The sequence below is a fragment of the Rhinatrema bivittatum genome, chromosome 3, assembly GCF_901001135.1.
Source record: "Rhinatrema bivittatum chromosome 3, aRhiBiv1.1, whole genome shotgun sequence".
NCBI classification, from domain to species: domain Eukaryota; kingdom Metazoa; phylum Chordata; class Amphibia; order Gymnophiona; family Rhinatrematidae; genus Rhinatrema; species Rhinatrema bivittatum.
Genome location: NC_042617.1, coordinates 219,267,152 through 219,294,744, shown reverse-complemented (window position 1 = coordinate 219,294,744; position 27,593 = coordinate 219,267,152). Strand labels below are relative to the sequence as shown.

At 46.6% G+C, this 27,593-nt stretch overlaps 1 protein-coding gene across 1 annotated transcript in view; it reads right to left on the bottom strand.

Annotated features, from left to right (window-relative positions):
- Positions 1–27,593, bottom strand: part of FAM120B (family with sequence similarity 120B) — a 406,519-nt gene that overhangs the window by 154,975 nt on the left and 223,951 nt on the right. The window contains 1 exon segment of the mRNA XM_029594202.1: positions 13,705–13,911. Coding sequence (XP_029450062.1) covers positions 13,705–13,911 — 207 coding nt within the window.

Here is a 27,593-nt window from a genome sequence, read left to right as displayed (position 1 = left end):
CATCTGGAAGGCTGTGGGTGACAGCTGCCACTCTCCCGGATTTAGGCTTTCTCTGCTGAGGAAGTCTGCTGTGGTATTGTCCTTCCCGGCAATGTGGACGGCGGAGATGTCCTGAAGATTCGCCTCTGCCCAAGTCATCAGTGGGGCGATCTCCAGAGATACTTGTCGGCTTCCGGTTCCGCCCTGATGGTTGATGTATGCCACCGTGGTGGCGTTGTCGGACATCACTCTGACTGCTCTGTTCTTCAGTCTGTGAGCAAATCGAAGGCATGCCAATCGGACTGCCCGGGCCTCTAGACGGTTGATGTTCCACGCTGACTCTTCTCTGCTCCACCGCCCTTGTGCGGTGAGTTCTTCGCAGTGTGCTCCCCAGCCGCTCAGGCTGGCATCTGTGGTGAGCATAGTCCACATGGGTGAAGACATCTTCGACCCCCTGCTCATGTGGTTGGACTGCAACCACCACCGCAACTGGGTCCACACTCTGGCTGGCAGATGCAGGTGCGTGGAATAGTTCCATAGACGGGGGCTCCAGCGAGAGAGCAGGGAGTGTTGTAGAGGTCTCATATGGGCCCTCGCCCAAAGCACCACTTCCAGGGTGGATGCCATGAGACCAAGAACCTGCAGATAATCCCAGGCTATGGGCCGACTGGCTCCCATCAAATACTGGATACGCTGCTGAAGTTTCAACTTTCTCTTGGAAGTGAGACTGACTGTGTCCGCCCGGGTGTCGAACTGTACTCCCAAGTATTCCAGAGACTGGGAAGGCTGTAGGCAGCTCTTGCTGAGGTTGATTACCCAGCCCAAGCTTTCCAGAAGGGCGATTACTCTGTCGGTTGTCCGAAGGCTCTCCTCTCGAGATTTCGCCCTGATCAGCCAGTCGTCTAAGTAGGGATGGACCAGAATTCCTTCCCGCCTGAGTGCCGCTGCTACCACTACGACCACCTTGGTGAATGTCCGTGGTGACGTGGCCAACCCGAAGGGCAGAGCCCGAAACTGGAAGTGGCGGCCTAGAACCTTGAAGCGTAGGTAGCGCTGATGATCCGGATGGATCGGGATATGCAGGTATGCCTCTGACAGGTCTAACGCCGTGAGGAATTCTCCTGGCTGTACTGCAGCCTTGACGGAGCGCAGAGCCTCCATGCGAAACCTCGGTACCCGTAAGTAGCGATTGACTGACTTGAGGTCCAGCACAGGCCGAAAGGTGTCCCCTTTCTTGGGTACCATGAAATAAATGGAATAGTGTCCAGAATTCACTTCCCAGGCAGGTACTGGGATGATGGCTTTCAAGGACAGGAGCCTCGCCAGGGTAGCTTCCAATGCTGCCTTCTTGTGTCTGGGACATGAAGATTCCACAAACTTGTCCGGAGGGAGATGATGAAAGTCCAGATAATATCCCTCCCGGATAATGGCGAGGACCCACTGGTCCGACGTGATCTCGACCCATCTGGGGTAGAAGAGGGTTAACCTGCCCCCTATGGCTCCGTCCCCCAGATGAATCGGCGGATTCTCAGTGTGAGGCGCGGCCGGGACCCAAGCCCGGGCCTGCTCCCCTCTTGCGCTGCTTGGTCCGAAAGGACTGATTCCTGGCCTGAGGACATGGTGCCTGGTAGCGACCCCTGTAAGGAACAAAGCGCTGTGAACTCCTGCCCCTGGAGGGCCTTGGAAAGGCGCGCTGGCCTCTTCTGAACCGATCTTCCGGCACTCTAGGCACTGGAGAGGCACCCCATGTACTGGCCAGTTTATCAAGGTCGCTGCCAAATAGGAAAGAGCCCTTAAAGGGCAATCTGGTGAGGCGTGTCTTTGAAGGCGCATCAGCTGACCATCTCCGGATCCAGAGCTGCCTCCTGGCGGCTATGGAGGATGAAATCCCCTTAGCTGTTGTCCGGACCAGGTCTGATGCAGCATCTGTGAGGAACGAAAGAGCTGACTCCATGTCAGCTGCTGGAGCGTTGTTCCTAACCTGTGACAAACAGGCACGCGTCACCACTGTGACGGTGGCACCACTTTGACAGAGCTGCCACCACTTTGAGGTGGCAGCTCTGTCTTTGCGATCCGCAAAGACAGAGCTGCCACCTCAAAGGTCTGTTTCAGAATGGCGTCCAGTCGCCGGTCATGAGGGCCGTCCCCCCTTCAACTGGAATGGTAGTGCGCTTGACCACAGCGCTAATCAAGGCGTCCACCTGAGGGCACGCCTACAGGTCCTGGATAGCCGGTGCCAATGGGTACATGCCCGTCAGGGCCTGGCCCCCTTTGAAGGAAGCCGCTGGTGCCGCCCATTCTAAATCTATCAGTTGTTGAGCTGCTTGCAAGAATGGAAAATGGCGGGCTGTAGGACGAAGCCCTTCCAGCAGGGGGTTCTGCGCAGAGGGCACCGTAGCGCTGGGACCTGTAATATCCAACTCCGCCAGACACTGAGACACCAGGTCGGAGAGATCCTCCTTGGGGAAGAACCGCCTCATGGTTCTATATGGCTCAATCCCTGGGGGAAGCTCCCCCTCGTCTGGGAGTTCGGACTCGTCCGGTGAAACCTCCTGGTCCGATTGATCTGGGCTGTCCAGCGGTGGGAGGTCCCGCTCACGATAAGGGCGTGAGGGTCCAGGAACAGGATCCGCAGGAGCCGCCACCGCAGAGGCAGCGGCAGCAGCCACCGCAGGAACAACAGGAACAGCAGGAACCGCAGGGCCCGGACGGGAAGCCGTTTGCATCTGTACAAAGGCATGAATCCCCTTAAAGAGATCCACCCAGGAAATGGAAGCAGCCTCTAATCGCCGGGGTACAAGATCCCCCGGGATTCCCGATTGGTCGAGACTGCCCGCTAAATCTGGGGTAGCCCCTGGGGAACTGTCAGCAAACCGTGGCTGAGACTGGGCCTGGCTCGAGGGTCCCACGGCCTCCTCACATTGGGCACATAGGGAGTCTGACTCTTCACTGTGCGTGGCTCTAAGCTGGCATGCAGAGCAGAGGCCAAGGGCTTTAATGCCTGATGCAGGTGGCGCCGCCGCTGAAGACGCTGATGCGTTCTGTTCCATTGAAAGAGAAGCGGCAATAATATATGTTTAATATAACAGGCGCGCAATAATCATATGCGGCAGCAATAGGTGCTTAATACAACGGGCGCACAATAAGAATAATATGCGGCAGCAATAGGCGCTTAATACAAAAGGCGCACAATAAGAATAATATGCAGCAATAGGCGCTTAATACAACAGGCGCCCAATAAGAGTAATATGTGGCAGCAATATGCGCGTAGTACAATAGGTGCACAAAAATAATAAAAGGTTCTCAGCAATAGGCGGTCATGAAAACAGCACAATTGTATGCAATATGCTCTCAGCAATATGCCGCCAACAATACTCGCTTAAAGGCTTTCAATAAGCGCTCAGCAATAAGCGATTAGCAATATACGCTCAATGGCATTCAATAGGCTCTCAGCAATAAGCGATTAGCAATATACGCTCAATGGCATTCAATAGGCTCTCAGCAATAAGTGATTAGCAATATACGCTCAATGGCATTCAATAGGCTCTCAGCAATAAGCATTTAGCATTATACGCTCAATGGCATTCAATAGGTTCCCAGCAATAGGCGGTCAGCAATACACGCTCAGTGGCATACAATATGCTCTTAGCAATATGCGGTTAGCAATACACGCTCAATGGTATTCCATAGGCTTTCAGCAATAAGTGTTTAGCAATACACACTCAATAGCATGCAATATGCTCTCAGCAATAGGCGGTTAGCAATACACGCTCAGTGGCATTCAATATGCTTTCATCAACAGGCGGTTAGTAATACACACTCAGTGGCATATGCACACAGCAATAAGTCAATATACGCACAAGGAGGAATAGAGCCGCGCCTATTACAGGCGCTCAATACCTGAACAAGGCCCCAAAATGGCATCCTCCACGGCGTGCCACGCCGCCGATCCTCTGCTCCACGGAGACCAGAAATAAAAGATGTATGCCTTACCTGATCCTCGGCGCTTCCCGACTGGAACCCGGGCGGTCTCCGGCTGCGGGGGAAGAGGCCAAGTACCTTCATCGCCGCGTTTGAGGATATGCACCCGCTGCCTCGTCCACGCCGGGACCGAGGTGCCTCAAAAGCCTCACCCGAACCTCGCCCAGGGGCTGTGTCCCTGCCGCGATTCGGCCTCCGGACCAAGGACTTACACCTCCGGGGTGATCACGGAAATCACCCCGGGAAACTCTACTGGGGAGGGACCTTAGGGTATCACCGCAGGAGTGCGGGGCTCGATGGGTTTGTAGAGATTAGGAAGTAGAATCTAGAATTATAAGAAAAGAGAAAATTAAAGTAGCTTTGGAAAGCACGCTCAACGAGCGTGCAGGCACACCAAACTGCTTTGGAGACGGAAATTACCGAGTTGCTACGCTTCCTGTGGGGATATATATACCCCCGTGCTGACGTCAGATCAGTCTCCAACTGCTAGCACGCGGATACTATCCCATTCGTTCTGAGTCCACCTGGCTACACGCCAGGAAAATATGTTTTTGGATATCTACATGTGGTATTGTTGAGTAGAAAGAGTGATTTAGGTACTACATCATAATATGAGTTAAGGGTGATACAATACCATTATGGGGATATTTGCATAAGATTTCGAATACAAAGTGGTGTTTTCCAACATAAAAGACCAACAACAATATCAGACAATTGGGATGGGGTGGTGACCAGAGGGATGGTTGACGCAGGCTGGACCCATCTGAGGCAACCCTTGAAACAGTGAGGGTCCTAACTGGTGAGCTGAAGGTTTCCCCAGTCAAACTGGGGTGAATGCAGCTGGAGCCAGGGCAATCTCAGGACTATCAGGTGCACAGCTTTCTCTAGGACATAAAAAATGATGTGCTCCTCGTGCAAAAGACATGAACGAAGGCGTAGAGGGTTGGTGGTATACCCTATGTGCCCCAGCAAGGATTCCCCATAGATGGAAGAGATATACAGGGGCCGATCACAGGCATTGGTGGGCAGTTGAAGTTCCTTTCCTAGAGTGTGGGTAATAAAGTTCCCTCCGGCCCCAGAAACTACCAGGGCAAATGTAGAAAATTCTCAGCCTTCCTCACCAATAGATACTGGGAGTGTCAGTATGGGGGCCGTGTTGGTGCAGCCTAGGAGCGTGTCCCGTCCAGCACCTAGGCTGGTCCGTTTCCTGGCTTCTGTAAGTAATGATCCACCAGATGCCTCTTCTTACTGCAGAAGAAGCAGAGACCAAGATGGCGGCAGCGAAGTTTCTCTTTGGCTGAAATACGGGTTTGGCGCAGCTGCATGGGTTCTTCTGGATGTCCTGTGACAGTGGTTTCCTGAGCTGCTAGGAGGAGTGGTCGGGAAAAGGTGGATGCCAGGGGCTCGAGCCTGCGAGGACCCTGAAGTTCCCAGGCTCGCTGTTGGAGACACTGTTGCCAGAGGATGTGGTTAGTGCAGTTAGTATAGCTGTGTTTAAAAAAGGATTGGATAAGTTCTTGGACGAGAAGTCCATTACCTGCTATTAATTAAGCTGACTTAGATAATAACCACTGCTATTACTAGCAACGGTAACATGGAATAGACTTAGTTTTTGGGTATTTGCCAGGTTCTTATGGCCTGGATTGGCCACTGTTGGAAACAGGATGCTGGGCTTGATGGACCCTTGGTCTGACCCAGTATGGCATGTTCTTATGTACTTTTTTGGGAACTTGCCAGATTCTTATGGCCTGGATTGGCCACTGTTGGAAACAGGATGCTGGGCTTGATGGACCCTTGGTCTGACCCAGTATGACATATTCTTATGTTCTTATGTACTTTTTTGGGTACTTGCCAGGTTCTTATGGCCTGGATTGGCCACTGTTGGAAACAGGATGCTGGGCTTGATGGACTCTTGGTCTGACCCAGTATGGCATGTTCTTATGTTCTTAGTATTGTGGCTTTCTTGTGCTTTCTGTTAATCTGTCTTGTTGTTTGTTACCCTGAACTTGGCCCTAGTACTGTGGCCTTCTTGTTCTGTTTCTGCTGCCTGTTTGTTCTGTCTAGTTTTGTGGGCACCCTTTTGTTTCCTCTTCTCTCCTGCACAGCGCTGTCCCATAGGGTACCTTATAATTACCTGTGAGATCCTCCTTAAGTCTTGTTGGCCATTGAAAACCTAAGGGCTTTCCTCATAGGGGAGCTGTTCCATCCCCTTTATCATTTTGGTCACCCCTCTCTGTACCTTCTCCAGTGTAACTGTATCTTTTTTGAGATGTGGCGACCAGAACTGTACACAGTACTCAAGGTGTGATCTTACCATGGAGCGATAGAGGCATTATGACATTTTCTGTTTTATTTACCATTCCCTTCCTAATAATTCCTAACATTGTTTGCTTTTTGAATGCTGTAGTATACTGAGCCAACGATTTCAATGATTATCCACTATGATGCCTAGAACTTTTTCCTGGGTAGGAACTCCTAATATGGAATCTAACATTGTGTAACTACAGCATGGGTTATTTTTCCCCTACCTCGCCCTCGAACACTTCTATGCTACGTGTGTAAAAGTGTGCACATACATTGTGTATTAGGGTTGCCAACTTATAACTGTCAAATATTTGAAGAAATATTGCCACTCTCCACCATTAGAAAACACAGAAATAAAGAATATAATAGCAGTAAGGTTTGTATCTAGTCTGCCTGTTTACTTCCTGCTACGATGCTGTAGACCCCAGTTGACCTCTAACTTTGCAATTAATTATCCTCTGTATTTGATATGTGTTTTCTTGAACTCATAAAGGTGAATTTTGAAAAGATGCATGCATAAAATATAGCACTTATGCAAGTGTATGTTATTTTAAAAACCTCAGTCAGGGTCCACAAGTAAATTTACATATGTAAAAAAGGATGGGCCAGGTGCGTTCTGTGGAGGGGGGGCCAACATTTACATGGATAAGCTGCTATTTTATAATTAATGCTTGTAAATGTGGCAACTTAAGTATATGTACGTCTGTTCAATATCAGGAGTAAGTGATCATTAACATCTTAAAAGTGAAAAAATGACTGGGTGGAGGGTCTGAGTGAAATGACAGACTTCAGGCTGGTCTTCAAAAGCTAAAGAAGGGAGCCAAGATGGTGTCTTGAGGAGAAGACGTAGCATTTGAAGCTCTGCACTGAAAACTTTTCCCCTGTGATTTGTATTGCCACATACCAACAGGAAGGGAGGCTTAGAGAGGTTTCCTCAGTACTTCCCTTATTTGGAGCCGTTCAGCAGCACATTGAAGGCTTCTTTGCCCAAACGGAGCGGTTTTCTCTGGGTGTGTCCATTGCAGCTGTTTGTGGGGAATGCACATCACCTCCACTGAACATGCTAGTCATCGTAATTCCTGGAGCACCTGCAACACCCTCTCCCATGAACAGACTTCGGGTCTGGGTGAGCCGGCCAGACTTGAAGCGTCGGAGGTGCTGGCAGTCGCTGGGGCTGACTCAAGTTGGTTTTATGCACCCCGGGGTTGGTGGCCTAGCTGGAAGTTTGATGGTGCCATTTCAGTTACATACGGTGGCTACATCTTGGTTTACCCCAGGTGTCCACCCTGGAGGGGTGCGAGGAACCTGTGAAGCTCCATGAAGGCATGGGTATGTCCCACAGGAATAGTCTGGCTAATGCTATCTCAAAGTAGAACCTGGTGAAACCTGAAATTATTTCCTTGGACTCTATCTGGGATGTATTAGTTTCCTTACAAAGTTCTATTTCCTTATTAACTTCGGTGATGACTGAAACAAAGCAATCACTGCAAGTTATGGATTCTTTAACTTCCTCTTTCTTATAACTCTAAGCTGATTTGGATCAATGGGCAGAGAAGCTTCAAATAGTTCAGAATGATCAAGTACAATCTGACTTACTTAATACAAAAAGGATGAAAAATATGGAATACTTTCAGAATATGAAATCTGAAAGTGTTAAATTTTCCTCATGTTAAATTCATAACTCCTCGCCATCAGTTCAAGAAATATCTTCAAGAAATGCTGCAATTTTCCGCTGATACACTTCCATCCATATCTCAGATTTATTATACTTCCCAGAAGAGGAAATCCAACATTTTGCCGGATAATTCAAGCCCAGCAAATGCCACTGCCGATCTATCTGCCTTTTTGGAATCTTCTGGAGATGACCATGTGGAATACCTTGGAACTTTATTTGTTGCCGTTGGCTTTCCATCTGACCGTGATTTAGTTTTAAAGCTTTTACTTTGTAACAGGGATAAGTTATACTAGCAACTGTACCCGTTCTACACCCGGGCGGCGATCCTTTTTATTGGCTCATCAGCTCTTGTTTTGAGCAGAATTTCCATAGAAATTCACTGTAAGAGTGTCCTTTCCACATACACACACCCTCATACAAGCTCCCTCACTCTCTGGCACACACACACATCCCCTCATATAGGCTCCCTCTCTGAAACCCACACTCAAGCAATCCGCGCACTCCCCCTCTTACCAACCAAGCTGTCCCTCGTAGTCCCTCACACACACATTCTCTCGCACCAGCATCCCCCCTCCCCTCATATAGGCTCCCTCTCTCTGAAACCCACACCCAAGCATCCCCTCACCCACCCTCTCATACCTCCCATGCTCTCTCTCACACACTCCCCATCCCTTCTCACCAATCATGCTCTCTGTCACCCCCTCTCTCACACATGCATTCTCTCTCACCGGCATCCCCCCCCCATGCTCTCTCTCACACCCTCCTGCTCTCTCTCACCCTCCCCTCCTCGACACATATTCTCTCTCACCAGCATGCCGTGGGACCCGCGCCGATCGTGGTGAAGATGAAGGCCTGGCGCGCCATTCGCGGTGAAGATGAAGGGCCGGGCGCGCCGATCGCGGCACACGGGGCCTTCCCTTTTCGCCGCTAATGACGTGCCAGGCCTTCATCCTCGCCGTGAACGGAGCGTGTGCTGCGGGACGTGCTCCGTTCGCGGCATGCCAGGGTCTCCTCTGCTATATTCTGCCTGTCCCACGATGGCTGTTGTCCTTCGTACCTCTGGCGTGTTTGAGTCTCCAAGGCGGCCAGGGAGCTGCCTCCGCCATCTATCGGCGGGCTGGGGAACATGCACGAGCACTGACGGACACACTACCAAGGCCGATATATTATGGATTATGGTCAGAAGTTATGGATATATCCTGACATCACCAACAGCATAGAAAGAGAGTTTTAGCAATGTGTCAAGAAGTTCACCAAATGTGTGTTCAGATTATAATCCATTATCCCTGTAAATGTGTAGTTAGGTTTAAAAATGCTACATATTTTTTAGCCTTCCCAACTCAGGTTTTTCCTTGATTCACATTTGTCATCTGATACCACTTGCTAACTTGGTTATGGCAGATACTATTTTATACTCTTATCTCTTCAAATATTGTCTTTTATTTTTGCCACCAATTTTCTGCACTAATGACCCTTGGTTTCCTCATATTTCTATGTACTTGAGTCTCTGGGAGTTATTTTTTTATTTCCTTATAAGAGGATTTTCTTATTATTTGTGTTTCTTTCCATATGACTCTGTATTACACTGACATGCTAAGTTTGCTGTCTCATATTATTATAATTAATAAAAATAAAGTTAAAAAAAAAACCCAGCTGCAGAAGGTCTGTGCAAACTGGTAGGCTAATTAGTAAAACTGGTTATTTCATCACTACGCATGTTAGAAAATTCCTCAACCTTTGTCTATATTACATGTATACAATCTACTCATGCATCCCTTTAAAATTGTAAGTAAACATATGTTGTGTGATGAGGTGCAAGCTGTTTCAGGGGAGGAAAACCCGGTCCGGATCCCCACAGGAGAGCCCGGATCAAAGCTAGACGGCAGAAGATGCCTGGGAGCCGGGCACAGACTACATTTTCCAGGTTCTTTGAGCCTCAGCTGAACCAATGGGAGAGTGAGGTTTGATTGTCCAGCTGAGCAGGGCACCCAGAGAAGGCACACACCTGTTCCCATGATTACAGAGGAGGAAGTTACGGGAGATACGTTAAGCTTAAAAGAAGAGCTCAGCTCCTCAGAAGGGGAGGAGGACCCCATGGAAGTAGAGATTCTGGCAGGGGAAGCTGATAACAGTGACATGGAGATTACATGGAGTAAGTGAGGATTACTCTAAGTTTTGGTTATTTTCTTTAATCTGTGAGCAGGTGGGCTTTGTGTTTTCATTTAAGGACCGGGAGGACCGTGGTCTGCAGCACAACGAAGGGGATTTGGGGAGAGTTGTGCAACTCCCAAGCAGGGTAGTTTGGCTGGCTGGAAAAGCCAGGAATCTGTATTTCTTCCCGATGAACTGAGGGGTTTGGGACTGCGTGGGGATTTTTTACCTGGGACTTATAACGAGATAGTGTTTTGGGACAGAAAAGTTTTTCTTGCCTTGCCGGAGAGCAGGAGCTGAAGGGACTGGCTGTGGGGACATTGAAAGTCCTGACTCGTAGTCACCCGAATCCACACAGGAGCCGGAGGACTAGGACTGTGTGGCGGAGGTCTGCAGAGGGAAATCTCCAGATGGAAGGTGGATCTGCGGGTGACAAAAGCCCAGGAATTCCAGTGACCGCTGGTACGGTATGCTACGCTACAGTATGTATATCATTTGTGCTCACTCATCCAGCTAAATTTGACTTATCCGGCTAAGTAGTGCCTTTGTTGTCACTTCGACTGACAAGTTAGAACTTATCTGGCTAAGTATTGACAAGGTGCTACTTAGATGGATAAGAATGAAAAACGCTACTTGCCCATCTAAGTAGTGCCTTTCAGACTTAACTGATGGAGGGAATATTGGCCAACTATGATCAACTATTTGGATAAATGGCTGTGAGGATTTCAAAGGCCACAAAGACCGTGATATAGAGGAGGATTGCTACCAGGTTTGCCAGTGAGGGTTTTGAGAGACATTCCAGTGACCAGGTGTCACACTGCTTCAGGGATCTGAAGGCCGCCATTGATTATATCTATCACTCATTAATGTTATAGTTTAAATCTATGTTTAAATGTTTAAATAATGTTTAATTATTTAATGTTTAATTAAATAATGTTTAATTATTTTAATAATGTTTAAATAATGTTATAGTTTAAATTATAGATAGATTATATCTATCACTCATTAATGTTATAGTTTAAATCTGCCCTATCTTCCGACATCCATGTTTTACGCTCCCTGTTTTAATGTAACTTGTCATTTCTACTTAGACGTTAATTGGTTTCCCCATGTTCTAATGTAAACCGGTACGATAAGACCTGGTCTTGAGTATCGGTATAGTAAAAGAAGTTAAATAAATAAATAATAAATAAAAACAAAATTCACAAGATGAACATATACCAGAGGGAGCATGGAGCCAGAGCACTGTGCCCATTAACAGTCACCAAGATGGAGTTGTGTCTGAGAGACAGACTGGGGCCAGATACATTCGAGGAAATGACATTTTAGGACACTGAAGATGATGAGGTGGCAGGTATGCTTTATAGAGGTATGACGGTAGGGCATTTACAGTAAAACAACAGCAAATATTGCATGATAATTGCCATAGATATTACACGATAAGAATATTTGCTACCATGATAATCAGAAAAGCAAGGAGGTGTGGTTTGAAAGAATATCGTACAGAGCAGTATTTTAATGGATCGCATGTTCTGTGATTTTGATGTTTAGAACACTTTCCACTATTTTTCCTGGCACTGAAGTCAGGCTAACCGGTCTGTAGTTTCCCGGATCGCCCCTGGAACCCTTTTTAAATATTGGGGTTACATTTGCTATCCTCCAGTCTTCAGGTACAATGGATGATTTTAATGATAAGTTACAAATTTTTACTAATAGGTCTGAAATTTCATTTTTTAGTTCCTTCAGAACTCTGGGGTGTATACCATCCGGTCCAGGTGATTTACTACTCTTCAGTTTGTCAATCAGGCCTACCACATCTTCTAGGTTCACCGTGATTTGATTCAGTCCATCTGAATCATTACCCATGAAAACCTTCTCCATTACGGGTACCTCCCCAACATCCTCTTCAGTAAACATCGAAGCAAAGAAATCATTTAATCTTTCCGCGATGGCCTTATCTTCTCTAAGTGCCCCTTTAACCCCTCGATCGTCTAATGGTCCAACTGACTCCCTCACAGGCTTTCTGCTTCGGATATATTTAAAAAAGTTTTTACTGTGAGTTTTTCCCTCTACAGCCAACTTCTTTTCAAATTCTCTCTTAGCCTGTCTTATCAATGTCTTACATTTAACTTGCCAATGTTTATGCTTTATCCTATTTTCTTCTGTTGGATCCTTCTTCAAATTTTTGAATGAAGATCTTTTGGCTAAAATAGCTTCTTTCACCTCCCCTTTTAACCATGCCGGTAATCGTTTTGCCTTCTTTCCACCTTTCTTAATGTGTGGAATACATCTGGACTGTGCTTCTAGAATGGTATTTTTTAACAATGACCACGCCTCTTGGACTTTTTTTCTTTCAGTTTTTTTCTAACAATTTTTCTCATTTTATCAAAGTTTCCCTTTTGAAAGTTTAGCACGAGAGCCTTGGATTTGCACACTGTTCCTTTTCCAGTCATTAAATCAAATTTGATCATATTATGATCACTATTGCCAAGCGGCCCCACCACTGTTACCTCTCTCACCAAGTCCTGTGCTCCACTGAGAATTAGATCTAAAATTGCTCCCTCTCTCGTCGGTTCCTGAACCAATTGCTCCATAAAGCTATCATTTATTCCATCCATGCATGTGATGAGCAATATTACCTACACGACAGGACGCCCTTTTTGGACGCGCTTTTTGGATGTGCTAACTCCCTGCTTTGCATCGGAGGTACTTCCCCATTTCTTCAAAGTCCATGTTTTTGAACTGTAAAACTCGGTCTTTGTGCTTCTTTTCCATATTTTTTTAGTGATATTAAACCATACCATTTGATGATCACTGGTGCTGAGGTGGGTGCCCACCTGGACATCAGAGACATTATCTCCATTAGTGAGCACTAAGTCGAGTATAGTTCCTTCTCTAGTGGAAAGGAACTACGATCCGGTGCTCCAACTCCACACTCCAGGCTCGGCCTTGCCTGCACTGCAGGTTCCTAGCTATCTTGAACATCTGGGTGAGACTTCTACATCTGAGATTGTCTGAACGTATTGGCACCTTGCAAACTTCAGTCCCTTTCTTTCCTGCCTCATACCATCTATCTACAGCAGTACAATAAAGCTTTCCACCTACAAGTGTCTGCTCTCTGAAGTTAGCCTATCGCTGTGATTCCCCACAGGGCCCCTCCCCATGGGAGGAGTCATCTCCACTGTGACTAAGGGTCCACACTATGCCTCAAACACAACAACTATTCTTTCCTTGTACTGTTTCATCTTAAGTGGGTCAGTTCAGCAGAACAATGAAGAACAAACGAATTTTCAAAGTGCCACAAAACCCTAACTAGGGCAATCTAGAGGGGTTTTGCTAGAAAATTTAAAGAAGAAAGAGAAAATCTTCTAAAGTTCTGTGGGAGCTGCAGGAGAAGCTAATGATTGCATCCCATGGTCTCAGTGGCCAACACAGGACAGGAGCTGTGGAGCCACAGCAGCATGGGAATTACTGAATCTGGCCAAAGGAAGGCTTTCAGCCTTTTCAGGACACTCTGGAAGAATCAGTCTGTTTAACTTCAAGCACGATTACATGATCCTTGTGCGAGACTCACTAAACTGCTTTCATTGTTTAATGCTATTTTGTATACTCACATTGCCTTCTAACAGCTCTTCTACAGAACATCCTCTATGGGCTTGTAGGTATTTCTGATGAAAGAGTTTCCCATCAAACACCTTCCAGGGCATCAAATTATCCATGTGAAAAGGAAAGCCACAGGCACTGTTGACCCCCATTGAAGTAATAATCCCTCGCACAAAAAGGAAGCCAAGATGTACAGCTCTGGAGTCGACATGAGAAAGCTGTTAAAACAAAACAAGCCAATAAAAATGAATAATGTTCAGCTATACGTGGACAACTGCTTGACAATAAATTGAAGAAGCGAGAAGAAAGTCAAAGGTCAATTGGAATCTATAGCATTGCAACAAGAATGGAGTAGGGCAAACTAGGATTTTGATGTCTATCTGCTGTCATATTCAGTTTTTTAGGGGTCCATATTGAACATCCAGTGAGCAGAAAGATATCTAGGTAACATTAGCTACGATGTTCAGCAGGGATTATTCCTAAAGTTACCTGGAAACAGTCATCTGGGTTACTTTAGGACTGTGATTTTTCAAACCAGACTTACCTGCCTAAATTTAGCCAGCTAGCACTTAATATCCGCATTACCCACCTAAATTTAGGCAGGTCCCAGAATGGCCCGCCATGCCTCTTTTCATCTGGGTAAAACTTTGCCAGTCGGCAGGGGCAGGAAATTTAAATCTTAGAGTTTGTTACCCAGCAGCGCTGAGGCAGAGCAAGACCTGTTGCTGAGGCGTCTACAGTTTGCCAAGGCTGCAGGCATTTCCTGCCACTGGCCCTTTAAATGTGGGGAAGCAGTGCATGCGTGCGTACATGTGTCTAGGGAGCCGGGCGCATACTGTGCGTAGGACAGCGTCCCTGCCGCGATGTAGGGAGTCGGAAGGTCCACCATAAAGTTGGTGGACAGGTGATTCCATGGTTGTTTGGGGGCTGGCAACAGCTGTAACAGCACCCAAGATCATCCCACCGCCGGCCTGTGTTGGGCACAGATGGGGCAGGATTCCATATAGACCTTGCTGTCGTGTGTCATACGAGGCCACCAGTATGGCACACGACAGCTGGCCGGGGTGTGCTGCCACGTACGAATCATGGGCCCACGCAAGGACCTTCTGTCAGAGCCTTGTGGGGATGACTGTCTTCTCGGGAGGTGCTGTCTGAGAAGCAGCCAAGAGGACTTAGCAGGGTCTATGATGTGTGCTGGCAGATCAGGCGTCTTCTGCCTCGAAAGATCAGGACAGAGCATCACCCCACGTATTCTTCACGGCCGGGAGATAGCAGAGCTCAAAATCAAAACGGGTGAAAAAGAGTGACCACCGGGTCTGGTGTGTGTTGAGGCTTTGGGCCTGGTGAAGGTACTCCAGGTTCTTGTGGTCAGTGAAGATGGTGATGTGGTGACGCGTCCCCTCCAACCAGTGACGCCATTTGTCGAGGACCAACTTTATGGCAAGTAGTTCTTTGTCCCCGATACTATAATTTCACTCGGCAGGAGTGAATTTGCGGGAGAAGAATGAACAGGGATAAAGAATTCCGGAGTGGGCTACTTGGCTTAATACTGCCCCTACCCATATGGAGGCGGTGACCTCTGGTGAAGGGGCGTTCCGGATCCGGGTGTCATAGGCAGGGCTCTCGGAGGAAAGCTTGTTTGAAGTCGGAAAAGGCTGAAACCGCTTCAGGTGACCAGTTCCTGGTATCGGCCCTCTTCCGAGTGAGCGCGGTTAGAGGAGCCACGAGCTGACAATAGTGTGGGATGAACTGGCAATAAAAATTCACAAATCCAAAAATCTCTGGAATCCATGTAGGGTCGAGGGTTGAGCCCATTCCTGGATGCTACGCACCTTCTCAGGATCCATCCGAAAGCCTTGGCTGGATACAATGTATCTCAAAAAGGGTAGACTTCTCTGCTCGAAAGAACATTTCTCAAGTTTCGCGAACAGTCAGTGTTCATGGAGTCGTTGCAGGACTACCCACACATGTTGGTTATGGGTCTAGAAGTTGGAGAGAAAACAAGGTTGTCGTCAAGGTAGACTACCACTGAGACATACAGGAGGTCGTGAAAGATCTCGTTCATCATGTGCTGGAACACTGCGGGAGCACTGCAGAGACCAAACGGCATTACGAGGTACTCGTAATGGCCATGTCAGGTGTTGAAGGCAGTCTCTTCCATTCATCTCCTGGCTGGATGCAGATTAGGTTGTAGGCTCCACGCAGGTCCAATTTTGAGAAGACGTTGGCACTCCTGAGGCAATCCAACAGCTCTGAGATGAGTGGCAGGGGATACCTGTCTTTCTTCGTGATAGCGTTTAAGCCACGATAATCTATACAGGGGCGTAAGTTCCCATCCTTCTTGGCCATGAAGAAAAAACACACCCCTGCCGTTGAGGTGGAAGTTCGAATAAAGCCCTTGGCGAAGTTCTCTTGAATATATTGTGACACTGCTGCTGATTCTGGAGGGGAAAGGGGGTATGCCCCTCCCCATGGGGGAATGGTTCCGGAAAGAAAGTTGATGGTGCAGTCGAAATGTCGATGCTCTGGCAAAATTTCTGCCCTGCTTTTGGAAAAAACATCCTCGAAGTCTTGGTATTGGGGTGGAAGGCTCAGAGGGGTGGTGACCAGAGGAATGGTTGACGCAGGCTGGACCCATCTGAGGCAACCCTTGAAACAGTGAGGGCCCTAACTGGTGAGCTGGAGGGTTCCCCAGTCAAACTTCGGTGAATGCAACTGGAGCCAGGGCAATCCCAGGACTATCGGGTGCACAGCTTTCTCTAGGACATAAAAAATGATGTGCTCCTCGTGCAGAAGACATGAACGAAGGTGTACAGGGTTGGTGGTATACCCTATGTGCCCCAGCAAGGATTCCCCATAGATGGAAGAGATATACAGGGGCCGATCACAGGCATTGGTGGGCAGTTGAAGTTCCTTTCCTAGAGTGTGGGTAATAAAGTTCCCTCCGGCCCCAGAAACTACCAGGGCAAATGTAGAAAATTCTCGGCCTTCCTCACCAATGGATACTGGGAGTGTCAGTATGGGGGCCGTGTTGGTGCAGCCTAGGAGCGTGTCCCGTCCAGCACCTAGGCTAGTCCGTTTCCTGGCTTCTGTAGGTAATGATCCACCAGATGCCTCTTCTCACTGCAGAAGAAGCAGAGACCAAGATGGCGGCGGCGAAGTTTCTCTTTGGCTGAAATCCGGGTTCGGCGCAGCTGCATGGGTTCCTCTGGATGTCCTGTGACAGTGGTTTCCTGAGCTGCTAGGAGGAGTAGTCGGGAAAAGGTTGATGCCAGGGGCTCGTGCCTGTGAGGACCCTGAAGTTCCCAGGCTCGCTGTTGGAGACACTGTTGCCAGAGGATGTGGTTAATGCAGTTAGTTATAGCTGTGTTTAAAAAAGGATTGGATAAGTTCTTGGACGAGAAGTCCATTACCTGCTATTAATTAAGTTGACTTAGATAATAAACACTGCTATTACTAGCAACGGTAACATGGAATAGACTTAGTTTTTGGGTACTTGCCAGGTTCTTATGGCCTGGATTGGCCACTGTTGGAAACAGGATGCTGGGCTTGATGGACCCTTGGTCTGACCCAGTATGGCATGTTCTTATGTTCTTATGATCCGGCCCATTAAATCGATTAGGGCATCTAGAGACTCTGGTAGATCTCTCACAGTGAGCTCATCTTTATTTCGCGGGGACAGACCTTCAAGAAAAATGGCATGGAGGCTATCCTCTCTCCAATTCAATTCGGAGGCCAGCATGCAAAACTGGATGGCGTAGTTGAACAGGGATTGCAACCCTTGGCGAGGTTGAGCTCAAGGTAGCCGAACATCCAAGGCGCTTCAAACACCTGCCTAAAGGCTTGTAAAAATAATTGGATATCCTGAAGAAGTGGATCCCCTCGTTTCCAGAGGGGTGAGGCCTAATCCAAGGTCCTCCCATCCAGGAGGGAAATAATGAATGTAGTCTTCATGGTACCAGTGGGAAACTGAGCAGGCTGCAGGGAAAAATGCATCTGGCACTGATTCAAAAATTCACGGCAAAGTTTGTGGTCACCTGAGTATCAAGGCAGAACCGGTAACCATGCAGGGGCTGCTGCTGCCCTGAGACTTGGTAGCGTAGGATGGGACTGGCTCGTGGAGGAGGTCAAGGCGAGCGATGAGCCAGTCCATGGTAGCCGCAACCATCTCAAGGCATTGCTGCTGTTGCTGGAGCTTCTGCGCCAGACCGGGAATGGCCTGAAGCCCGGAGAGATCCGCCGGGTCCATGGCCTCAGCAAACATTTACAAGAAGCCGTAGACCCTTGCCGAGATTAGGTTGGTGCCACCTATAGGGGGAGGCCCTGATAGTTCCGCATCGTCGGGAGGCAGATGCAGGTGATGGAGACCCAACCAGACCTTCACCTATACCAGCCCTCGTTCCCCGCAGGTTGAGCCTTTGGGTGCCGGGGCTGGCAGGACTTAAGTGTAGGTCTCAGATGAAGACGATCCTTAAAGACAGAAGGCGGAGTCGAAGTCAGGCATTCCAGAGGTCAAGACCGGCAGGAAACCTCTTTCTCCATCTAGCTCTCTTTCACTTCCTCCTCCCAATTCCCCCTTTTCTCCCCTATCTCCTTGCTCTCATCTTCCCCTAAATTCAACCCTTCTCTCCTATTGGCTTTCTCCCTCCCCTATATTGCTCACCCCTCTCTTTTCCCAACCTGGCTCCCTGACACAGACAGACAGACACACACACACACACACTCTTGCTCTCCTCTTACTGTTTCTTCCCAGCATTTACTTTTGCTCTCTTCTCCAACTGTCCCCCCCCAACCCCACCACCACCATACATGCACACAGACACAGATTCTTTTCTCCTCTTTCTAGCCCCCCCCCACCCAACACACACTCAGTTTTTCTCATCCTCCATCACCCCCTTTAGATCTCTCACTCTATCACACTGATTGTACATTTTCTCATGCCATCTGTTCACCCTAATCCTTGTGGAACTACCACTGCTTCCCTGCCGCTAACTTCTCATTGGTTCATTGTGATAACTAGAACCAAACAGCAGCCAGAGGCAGAGAACTGGCAGCAGAGCTTCCTCCTGCCTCAGACTCTATCCTAGTACCCAACTACTCCTCTGCATAAACTGAGAAAAGAGGCTGCAGCTGAGCAGAGCTGGAGATTTCTAGAACCTCAGAGATCCTGGGTGCTCTCCCGGAGACAAGTCTTTAAACCCTGAGTCTCCGGGTCAAATCTTGAGAGTTCCCAGGTATGATAATATCCATGCCTCCTCCTCCACAGCTCTAAAAAGATGGTGCATGGTTGGGAGTTCCAGAAATCAACCATCCTTTCTTGGGTTTCTTTGAAAGCTCCGCAGAACCCATTGCACCTTCCTCCACATGGCCTGCACCACCCTCCACAGCAGCCGAAAACTCCTTATGGCTGTACTGTAGCATGCAGCCAATCATTGATGGCCTTCCACCAGGCATCCCCTGCTCATGCTGCCACTTACAAGTCTGACTTCAAATAGCTGAGCTGGAAGTGGCAGCGGAATGTTCTCCTGCCACCGCTATTGCAGGACAGATCAAATTCCTTCTGCTGTTGCTGCTAGAGGCCAGAAGAAATTCAGCCAAGGTTTGTATCCAGCTCTCTGGCTAGTTTCGGGACCCTAGCTCTAATGATTCACTATATACCCATGAAGGAAGGTGGCTAGCCCAGCATTCAAATAAGTACAGTCTTAAGCAATTAGGAACAGAAAGGTGAAAACTTAAATGCAATTTTGCTTTAAGTTAAAACGATATTTTTTTAAATAAAATGCTAGTGATATTTGAAAACTCTAGTATTCTTTTATACAATCCTTTTGAGCTATTCTGAGAGAAAGAAGGAGAAGGCAAAGACCAACAACTGAAAAGCAAAATATTTTGTGTGTAAGATCAGGGAACCATGAAAAATAATCTTTTCAGATATTTTAGTAATGTATTTCTAATCCTGGCTCAAAAACAAAGCACTGTTTTTGAAAACAGCAGAAGTATTTAAGATTTTTCCCTCTCCTGATTGCTTACTGATAAACAGTGTAGTGTTTGTGACCTGTTTCTTTGCTTTGTATTGAAAATTTTGTTTATGCAATCGCAAACGTAGAACAATATTTGCTGACATTTTTTGGATTGGTGCTATGTATGCATTGCTGAAGATAGCAGTTCTCATTTAATGCACATATCACTTTACACAAATCTAGTAATAAAAGTAAGCAAATTAATCTTTCTGTGCATACAAACAAAAAAAAACCAGTTGGCTTGTTTACAGTTAAATATTTACTGTATAGCATTTAGAACATTTAAAAACCGGTTTTTCTGGTTTTGGTCCCATCAGAAGCCCTTTTAAATCATGCTTTGTTTGCACCCATTTTACCTAAGAAGGAAGAGCTTAGATTAACTGCAGTCTTTTCTATAGGAACCACAAGTGTGTTTGCAAAATACCGGCTGTTTTGACCCTAACTAGTAAGTGAAGCACATATATTTCAACAAACTTCTAGATGTTGACTGATATCAATTCTCAAGTTACAACCTTTCCAAGAAACTAAGATCAGTGAGCTCGCTTCAGTGTCTATCTTGATAGGAAATGTGTTTTTCTTCCATTTAAAAATTCTTGTTGGGGATATTCTGTCTTTCTGACGTTTTGTTTTAATTCAGAGTAATTCATTGTTTACTATGACTACTAAATATTTCTATAGCATTATTAGCTGTATGGACACATATATAGAGACAATCTCAGCTCCATGGAGCTTACAATCTAGTTGAGATGCACAGACAATGAACAATTACTAGTAATTATTTCAGTATTGCAGTAAAACATTTAACATGAGAGGGTCAAGATCAAGAAGACTCATGGTTTGTGGATTTAAAATAGGTTTCAGAAAAGTGGGTCTTTACTGCCTTCATCATTCCTTTGAACAACTTTGATCTTGTAGTTACTGTTAGCTAGATTTGTATCAGTACAACAATATGTGACATCATTTCCTTGAATTTCTGATGTTCTGTGGTTCTCAATCTCTTAAAATTTTGAGACATCCATTTTTTGTCACCAACATAATGGAAGAACTGTAAGGAAAGAATTGTCTTTTTGCTGTTGATTCCAAACCAGCAAGAGGAAAGACAGGAAGGTGCGGAAAACAAAAGGAGAGATCTAGTAAAGATCAAGGAATGGTCTAGGGAGTGCCAGCCAAAGTTGAATGCTAAAACATGCAGAGTAATGCTTTTAGGATACAAAAACCAAGGGAGAGGTCAGTATTGGAGGTGAAATTCTTCTAAGCACAAAAGAAGAGCAGGATCTGGAGTGATTGTGTCTGATGATCTTAAGGTGGCTAACAGGTGGAAAAAGCTAGAAAGATGCTTGGCCAGCTGAAAAAGGGAGGTGATACTACCCCTGTATAGGTCCCTGGTGAGACCTCACTTGGAATACTGTATAAAAATTCTGGAGACCATACCTTCAAAAGGATATATATACCAGTTGGAATCCATCCAGAGGTGGATACTAAAATGGTCTCCATTCTAAAGCATATAGGGATAGACATAGATTTAAACATGTATACCCTAGAACAGGGGTGGCCAACCTTTCACATACCAAGAGCCAAGAAATAGGAATGCACAGTACCAAACAGTCTCATGTTCCAAAAGACAAGGGGTGAAGGGGAAAGTGGAAGTATACCCTTCCAACAGTACTTCTCCCTCTCTCAATCTGCCCACCGTCTTTACCACTTTCTTTCTCTCTCTCTCAATTCCATCTTGTTCCCAGCAGTCTCTCTCAATCCTGCCACCAGTCTTTTTCAGTTCCCCAACCCTGTCTACACTAGTCTCTCTCAATTTCATCCTGTTCCCACTAGCTTCTCTTGAACCCCCACAAGTCTCTCTGAATCCCTCCATTCTCTCTCTCCAAGTCTTTCAAACCTCCCACCCTTTCCCTACCGGTGTCTCTCAATTCTCCAATCAAATTCTCCCTCTCAATTAACCCACACATCTCTCAATTCCATCCTGTTCTCCTAATCTCTCAATCCTCCCACTCTCTTCCCACCAGTTTCTCTCAATCCTCCTACCAGTATCCATCTCAATTCCTCCACCAACACCACCAGTCTTCTCTGTCCCACCCTGAGCCTATCTGTCTATGATGAGCATCTCCTATTCCTGGGGGAATTCTGTGCAAAAAATGTAAAATTCTGCGCACAAAAACTTAAAATTCTGCAAAATTCTGCAAACTTTATATTGGTCAAAATAACACAATTTACATGACAGTCTTTAAGTAATTACATTTTAAATTAATACAGAAAAAAGTTATTACTTAAGAGATATAGAATTTTAAATATTTTGAGCAGAATTTCCCTAAAAATTCACTGTAAGAGTGTCCCTTTCACTCGCTCTCCCTACTCCCCTGGCCACTTTGCCCTCTCAGGCCCCAACTCCTCCACCTGCCAGTATCTCTTCCCTCCACCTCTAGGCTCAACCCCTTCCACTCTATTGCCAGTCCCAGAATTTGACCCCATTCTCAGTACTGCTCCTTACACAGGCTCCCTCTGTCCCTCACTCTCTCACACACATGCTCCCTCTCTCTAGTATACATACATACACCCTCACTCTCTCGCACACACATCCCCTCATACAGGGTACCTCTCTCTCTTGCATACACACCCACACAAGCTCCCTCTCATGCATACATCCTTCACATAGGCTACCTATGTCTCTCTCTCATGCACCCCTTCACACAGGCTCTGTCTTACACACACACAATCCCTTCAAACAGGCTAGCACCCTCATATATATACACGATCCCTTTTTCATACACCCAAGCTCCCAATCTCTTACACACATCACAATCTCATATAGGTTCCCTCTGTCTGCGACCCACACTCAAGCATACCCCCCCCCCCCCCCCCCGCTGCTCTCTCTCAAACCCTCCTGGTCACCCCCCTCACACCGCCTCCCTCCACTCTCTCACCCTCCCCTCTCCTCTCTTCCCTCTCACACCCCCTCCCCCTTGCTCTCACTCTCCCCTCTCTCCCACACACACACACACACACACACATTCATTCTCACTGGGGCCTTCATCTTCGCCGTGAACGGCATGCCAGGGTCTTCATCTTCACCACAAGCAGAGTGTGTCCTGCGGCACATGGGGGCCTTCATCTTTGCCACGAATGGCAAGCCAGGGCCTTTATCTCGCGCGCTCCGTTCACGGCATGCCGGGGTCTCCTCTACGATTTTCTGGGCGGGGGGAATTCTGCACAAATTCTGTGTGCCGCAGAATTCCCCCGGGACTCATCTCCCTCTTTCTCTTGCTCTACCCAAAGTCAGTCTCTCTCTTCTCCCCATCAGTCTCTCTCAATCCCCCACCCTATCCCTATCATTCTCTCTCAGCAGCCCAGCATAACTGTCTCCAAAGCCCACAAGAACAATAACAAAGGCTCCAATATTAACCCACTCTTCCCGCCACTTGTGCAACTCTGCTCCCCCTCTCAACTTCTGCCCACTATTAGTATTTACTATGTTCCTACCCCATCTTAACTCTCTATCTTAACTCTCTCTCTCTCGCCCCCCCTCCCCCCCCCCTTTGACCCTCTGCTCCAGTATCTTCTCTGGCAAACTCACATACACACGCAATTACCACTTCTAGCTCTCACACGCACCACCTCTCCAACACTCATCCCAGAAGCATTCAACCCCTCTTGCACTGCCCCTCTCCACCCCCATGTTTGTCTCTCTCAAATCCTTCCCCATCCAATCACCATCTCTGGCTCTCACCCTTCCATTTTCATCATCCCTCTAACTTTCTCCCTCTTGTCCCATGCCCCTATCATCCCCTCAAACTCTCTCTTGCCGTTCCACTTTCACATACTCACCCTCCCTTCCCTTCACCCTCCCCCTGGCTCTTTCAAACACAAAGCTTCATCACCAACTCTGCTCCATCCTGACACTATTTCTATTTTTTCATCCTCCCCCAATGACCACCACTGACTTTCTTGCACACATATACTTCCACTGGCTCTCTTATACTCCTCTACTGCCTTTCCCCATTCTTTTGAACCCCTTGTACCCCCATCACTGGCTCTCTTATGGCTGTTTCACTCCCACCACATGGCTCTCATTCAGTACCCTAGCTTGGCCCCCCCGTCTCTCTCTCCATTTCCCTCACCCAAGCCCTGGTCCCCTCACACCTGTTGCAGAACGGGTGACAATATCAACCTGAATCAAGATCACTGTACTGAACTGAAATCTATCACATGTGCATAAACTCCCCAGTATGTACGATCTATTCCTTGAATAGTGTTACCATGTACACCCCCATATGTGATAAACAATCTTTCTATAATGCTCAAACTAGCGAAAAAAGTTTGTTGGAAAAAAGGTGGTAGTTTCATATATTATAAAGTGGGCACCATCCCGGTTGTCTCACAATTATTTTTTGTATAATCATAAACAGACCACTTCCATCCTGTTTTTAAATGGTGTAAACTCTGGTATTAAAATGGGAAGACCAGTGAGACATATGGTCTTTTTCTTCCACCATGTTTCTATGTAAAATCTGGTTCACAAAAATTCTAATCTTATTGCAAATGCTATACTTTTGCATTTTTGCTGCCTTGATTGGAGGGGTTTTCCGCAGGTCTCTTCTCTGTTTTCATCTTGTCAGCTTTCTAACCATTTCCTGGTTCGCTTTTCCATGTTCTCTTTCCTTCTTTTTTCATAATATTCTTTATTGAGAGATAGAATGATCCACCTCTTTCTCATCAGCTTATCAGATCATTTTCTTTAATCTCATTTCTCTACATCTTTCTTCTCTCTCTGTCCACTTTACCTCTCGCCTGTTACTTTTTCTCTCACATTTCTCACCCTTCATCTCTTCATTTTCTAACCTTCAATTTCCCCTGTTTCTTCCTCTATTGTCCTCTCTGAGCCTTTCATATCTTGTTTGCTGGCTCTCAGTTTTCCACCTCCTTCTCACACACCTTCCACTTCCCATCTTCCCCCCTCTGGCTTTGTCCCCTGACAGTTCCCAGCCCTCCATCTTCCTTTCCCTTGAAACAGGTTTACTTATTGTGCATTATTAACACCTTCCAAGTATTTAAATATTTCTAGCATCTCTCTCCTATCTTGTCTCTCCTCAAGGGTGTAGATGTTTAGATTAAGTCTCATCTCAGAGGCTCCTGATGCAGACCCAGCAGCATTATGGTAGCCCTTCTCTGAATCACCTCAATTCTATCAATCCAGGATTAAGGACTATAGAATTGGACACAATCATACCTGGGAGCTCTCTGTATTTGACCCGGAGTCTCTGGGAAACAATCATACCTGGGAGTCTCCGGGTCTCTGGGAGAGCACCCAGGATCTCCCGGGTCCTAGAAATCTCCAGCTCTGCTCAGCTGCAGCCTCTTTCCTCAATCTATGCACTAGGGCACTAGGACTGAGTCCAAGGCAGAAGGAAACTCTGCTACCAATTCTCTGCCTCTGGCTGCTGACTGGTTCTAGCTATCCCAATGAACCAATCAGCAGTGAGAGGCAGGGAAGCACTGCTAGACCTGCATGGATCATTGTGAAAAGATGGAGAGATGGCAAGAGAAATTGTACATTCAGTGTGATAAAAGCGACAGATTCAAAAGGGAGGGTGGAGAAGGAAGAGAAAAACTGAGTGAATGGCAGAGTGAGCGTGAGTGTAGAGTTGGGGGAGCCAGAATGGGAAAACAAACAAAAGGAAAGTTCAGGAGTTATTTATTTTTATTTGTAGGTTTTTCTAGACCGACCATCATCAGAGATATCATGCCGGTTTACAGTTAACTAAGGATAAGAAGTAGGAAGATAGCAGTTACAAAAAACAGGATCATAAAACCTGGGGGGTGCGAGAGGAAGATGCACGGGAAAAAGAGCAGCAGGCAAGAAGGATAAGGGACCTTAATACATAGTAGCAAATAAAGATATATAACAGCCGACTTAGCTGTTGTGTAGCTATATACAATTACAGTAGCAAATGTTGCTAAAAAACAGTATACATATTTACAGGAGATGAGTTCCATACTTAAATTAGGAGGTAAATTGTGAGGTAGAAGGGGGGTAGTGTTAATAACACAACAGCAGATTTAAATATACAACATCAAAAAGCAGTATCAGGAATACAAAGTATAGGCTTAATAACAGCAGCAAGTTGAGGGAGGGAAAGAAAAGGGAGAACAAGTGTATGTGTGTTGGGTGGGAGAGGGAAGAGTAAGAGTGTGGGTGGAAGACAAATGATAGTTGAGATAGAGAGGGGAGAGCAATATAGGGGAGAGAGAAGGCAATAGATAGAAGGAAGGGTTGAAGAAATAGGGGAGAATGGGGAGGAAGAAGAGAAAGAGGTATAAGAACAAGGGATAGCTGGTGATAAAGAGGACCCTGGGTTGGAGGAAGGAATCCAGGGTGATAATGCAGACAAAAGGGGATGAGGAATGGAGAAAGAAGTGCAGGAGAAATGGGAGATAGGACAATGAAAGCAGAGCAGGTAGTATGGATAGGAAAAAAGCAGGAGAAGGGGAGAGAAAAAGAAGGTAGAGAAAAATATCTTTTGCTGAAGGAAAGAGATCTCCGTCAAGAACTTTGCCCTCAGACTTTCAAGAAATATCTAAAAACTTGGCTTTTCAGTCAAGCTTTCCCCGGAAACCCAAGCTCACTCTGACGCTGCTCTAAGGACATGGACTAGGGCTCGTGGATAATGGGCACGCCACACTCTCTACCTAGCCCTCCCAGGCCTAATCTGGGTTTCTTCTTCCTCAGTTACTGCCGTCCGCTCTTTCCCTCCCTTCTCTCCTGCTCCCCTAGCCCTTCCTCCCAGCCTTCATTTTCCCTGATATTTTTCATCTTATACCCCTGGATCTAAGCATCATGTCTAATGTTTTATATACTCTTACTCTGTATTGAATTCTTATATTCATTCTGCATTGAAGCTTCTTATGGTTTGTAAATGTTCCTTTGTTTTTCTAAACGTTTGAATGTTCTAATGCTCTAATGTTTAATATATCGCCCTCTCACGACGGTTCTGTTTTACTGTAAACCAGTGTGATCTGTATACTTTACAGGAATGTCGGTATATAAGAATTCAAAATAAAAGAAAGAAAGAAAGAAAGAAAGAAAGGGGAGCAAGAACTGAAACAGAAAAGATAAATGGAGGACACCAGAGAGAGACAGAAAACAAAGGAATAGAGATAAGGACAGAGAATGAGGGGAAAAAGGCTGAGCTAGAAAATCAAGCCAGAGACACCAGAGGTTGGAAATTATTCTATTATCTGTTAGAGATCATAAATTAAGAATACCGTTTTGGGGTGGAGGGGGTGGAGGAAGGGAGTCTATAGAGCCCACGAAAGCCCCACCCTCACCAATCTTAGGGGGGCTGATGTAATAAGACCCGCAGCAAAGCAGGTGCTAGTTATGAGTGCGGGTTTTGATCACCGCGTCGGCTAAAGCTGGCGCTTCCGTGGGATGTAAAAAAAAATAAATTATGGAAATGATTTGCGTGCAGAAATCTGTGCACTGGTGAAGAAATGCATGTACATAAGTGCAGTAAGGCCCTATGTAATAGGCGGTCACATCCGTGCCGAAAACTCGCACCGATAATCTGCGCATAAAAGCAGGTGAGCAAATGGGTCTGGAACATATTTTTAATATTTCAAATAACTCTGTGCTGCAGAAAAAATAGCAATATTTTCATGGGTGATAATTCACATTGCATGGTAGTGAGATAGGTACTCAGCTGGGCATGAATCTGTATGCTTGGGTGCCCAGAAAGGTGCCTAGCTAATTACGAATCTAACCATTCAAGCGCAAATCTGGCTGCTTGGGCGCCCAGAAAGGTGCCTAGCTAATTACCAATCTGGCTGCTCAGGTGCCCATCATCCACACATAAAAGTGAGCAAGCAAACAGGTC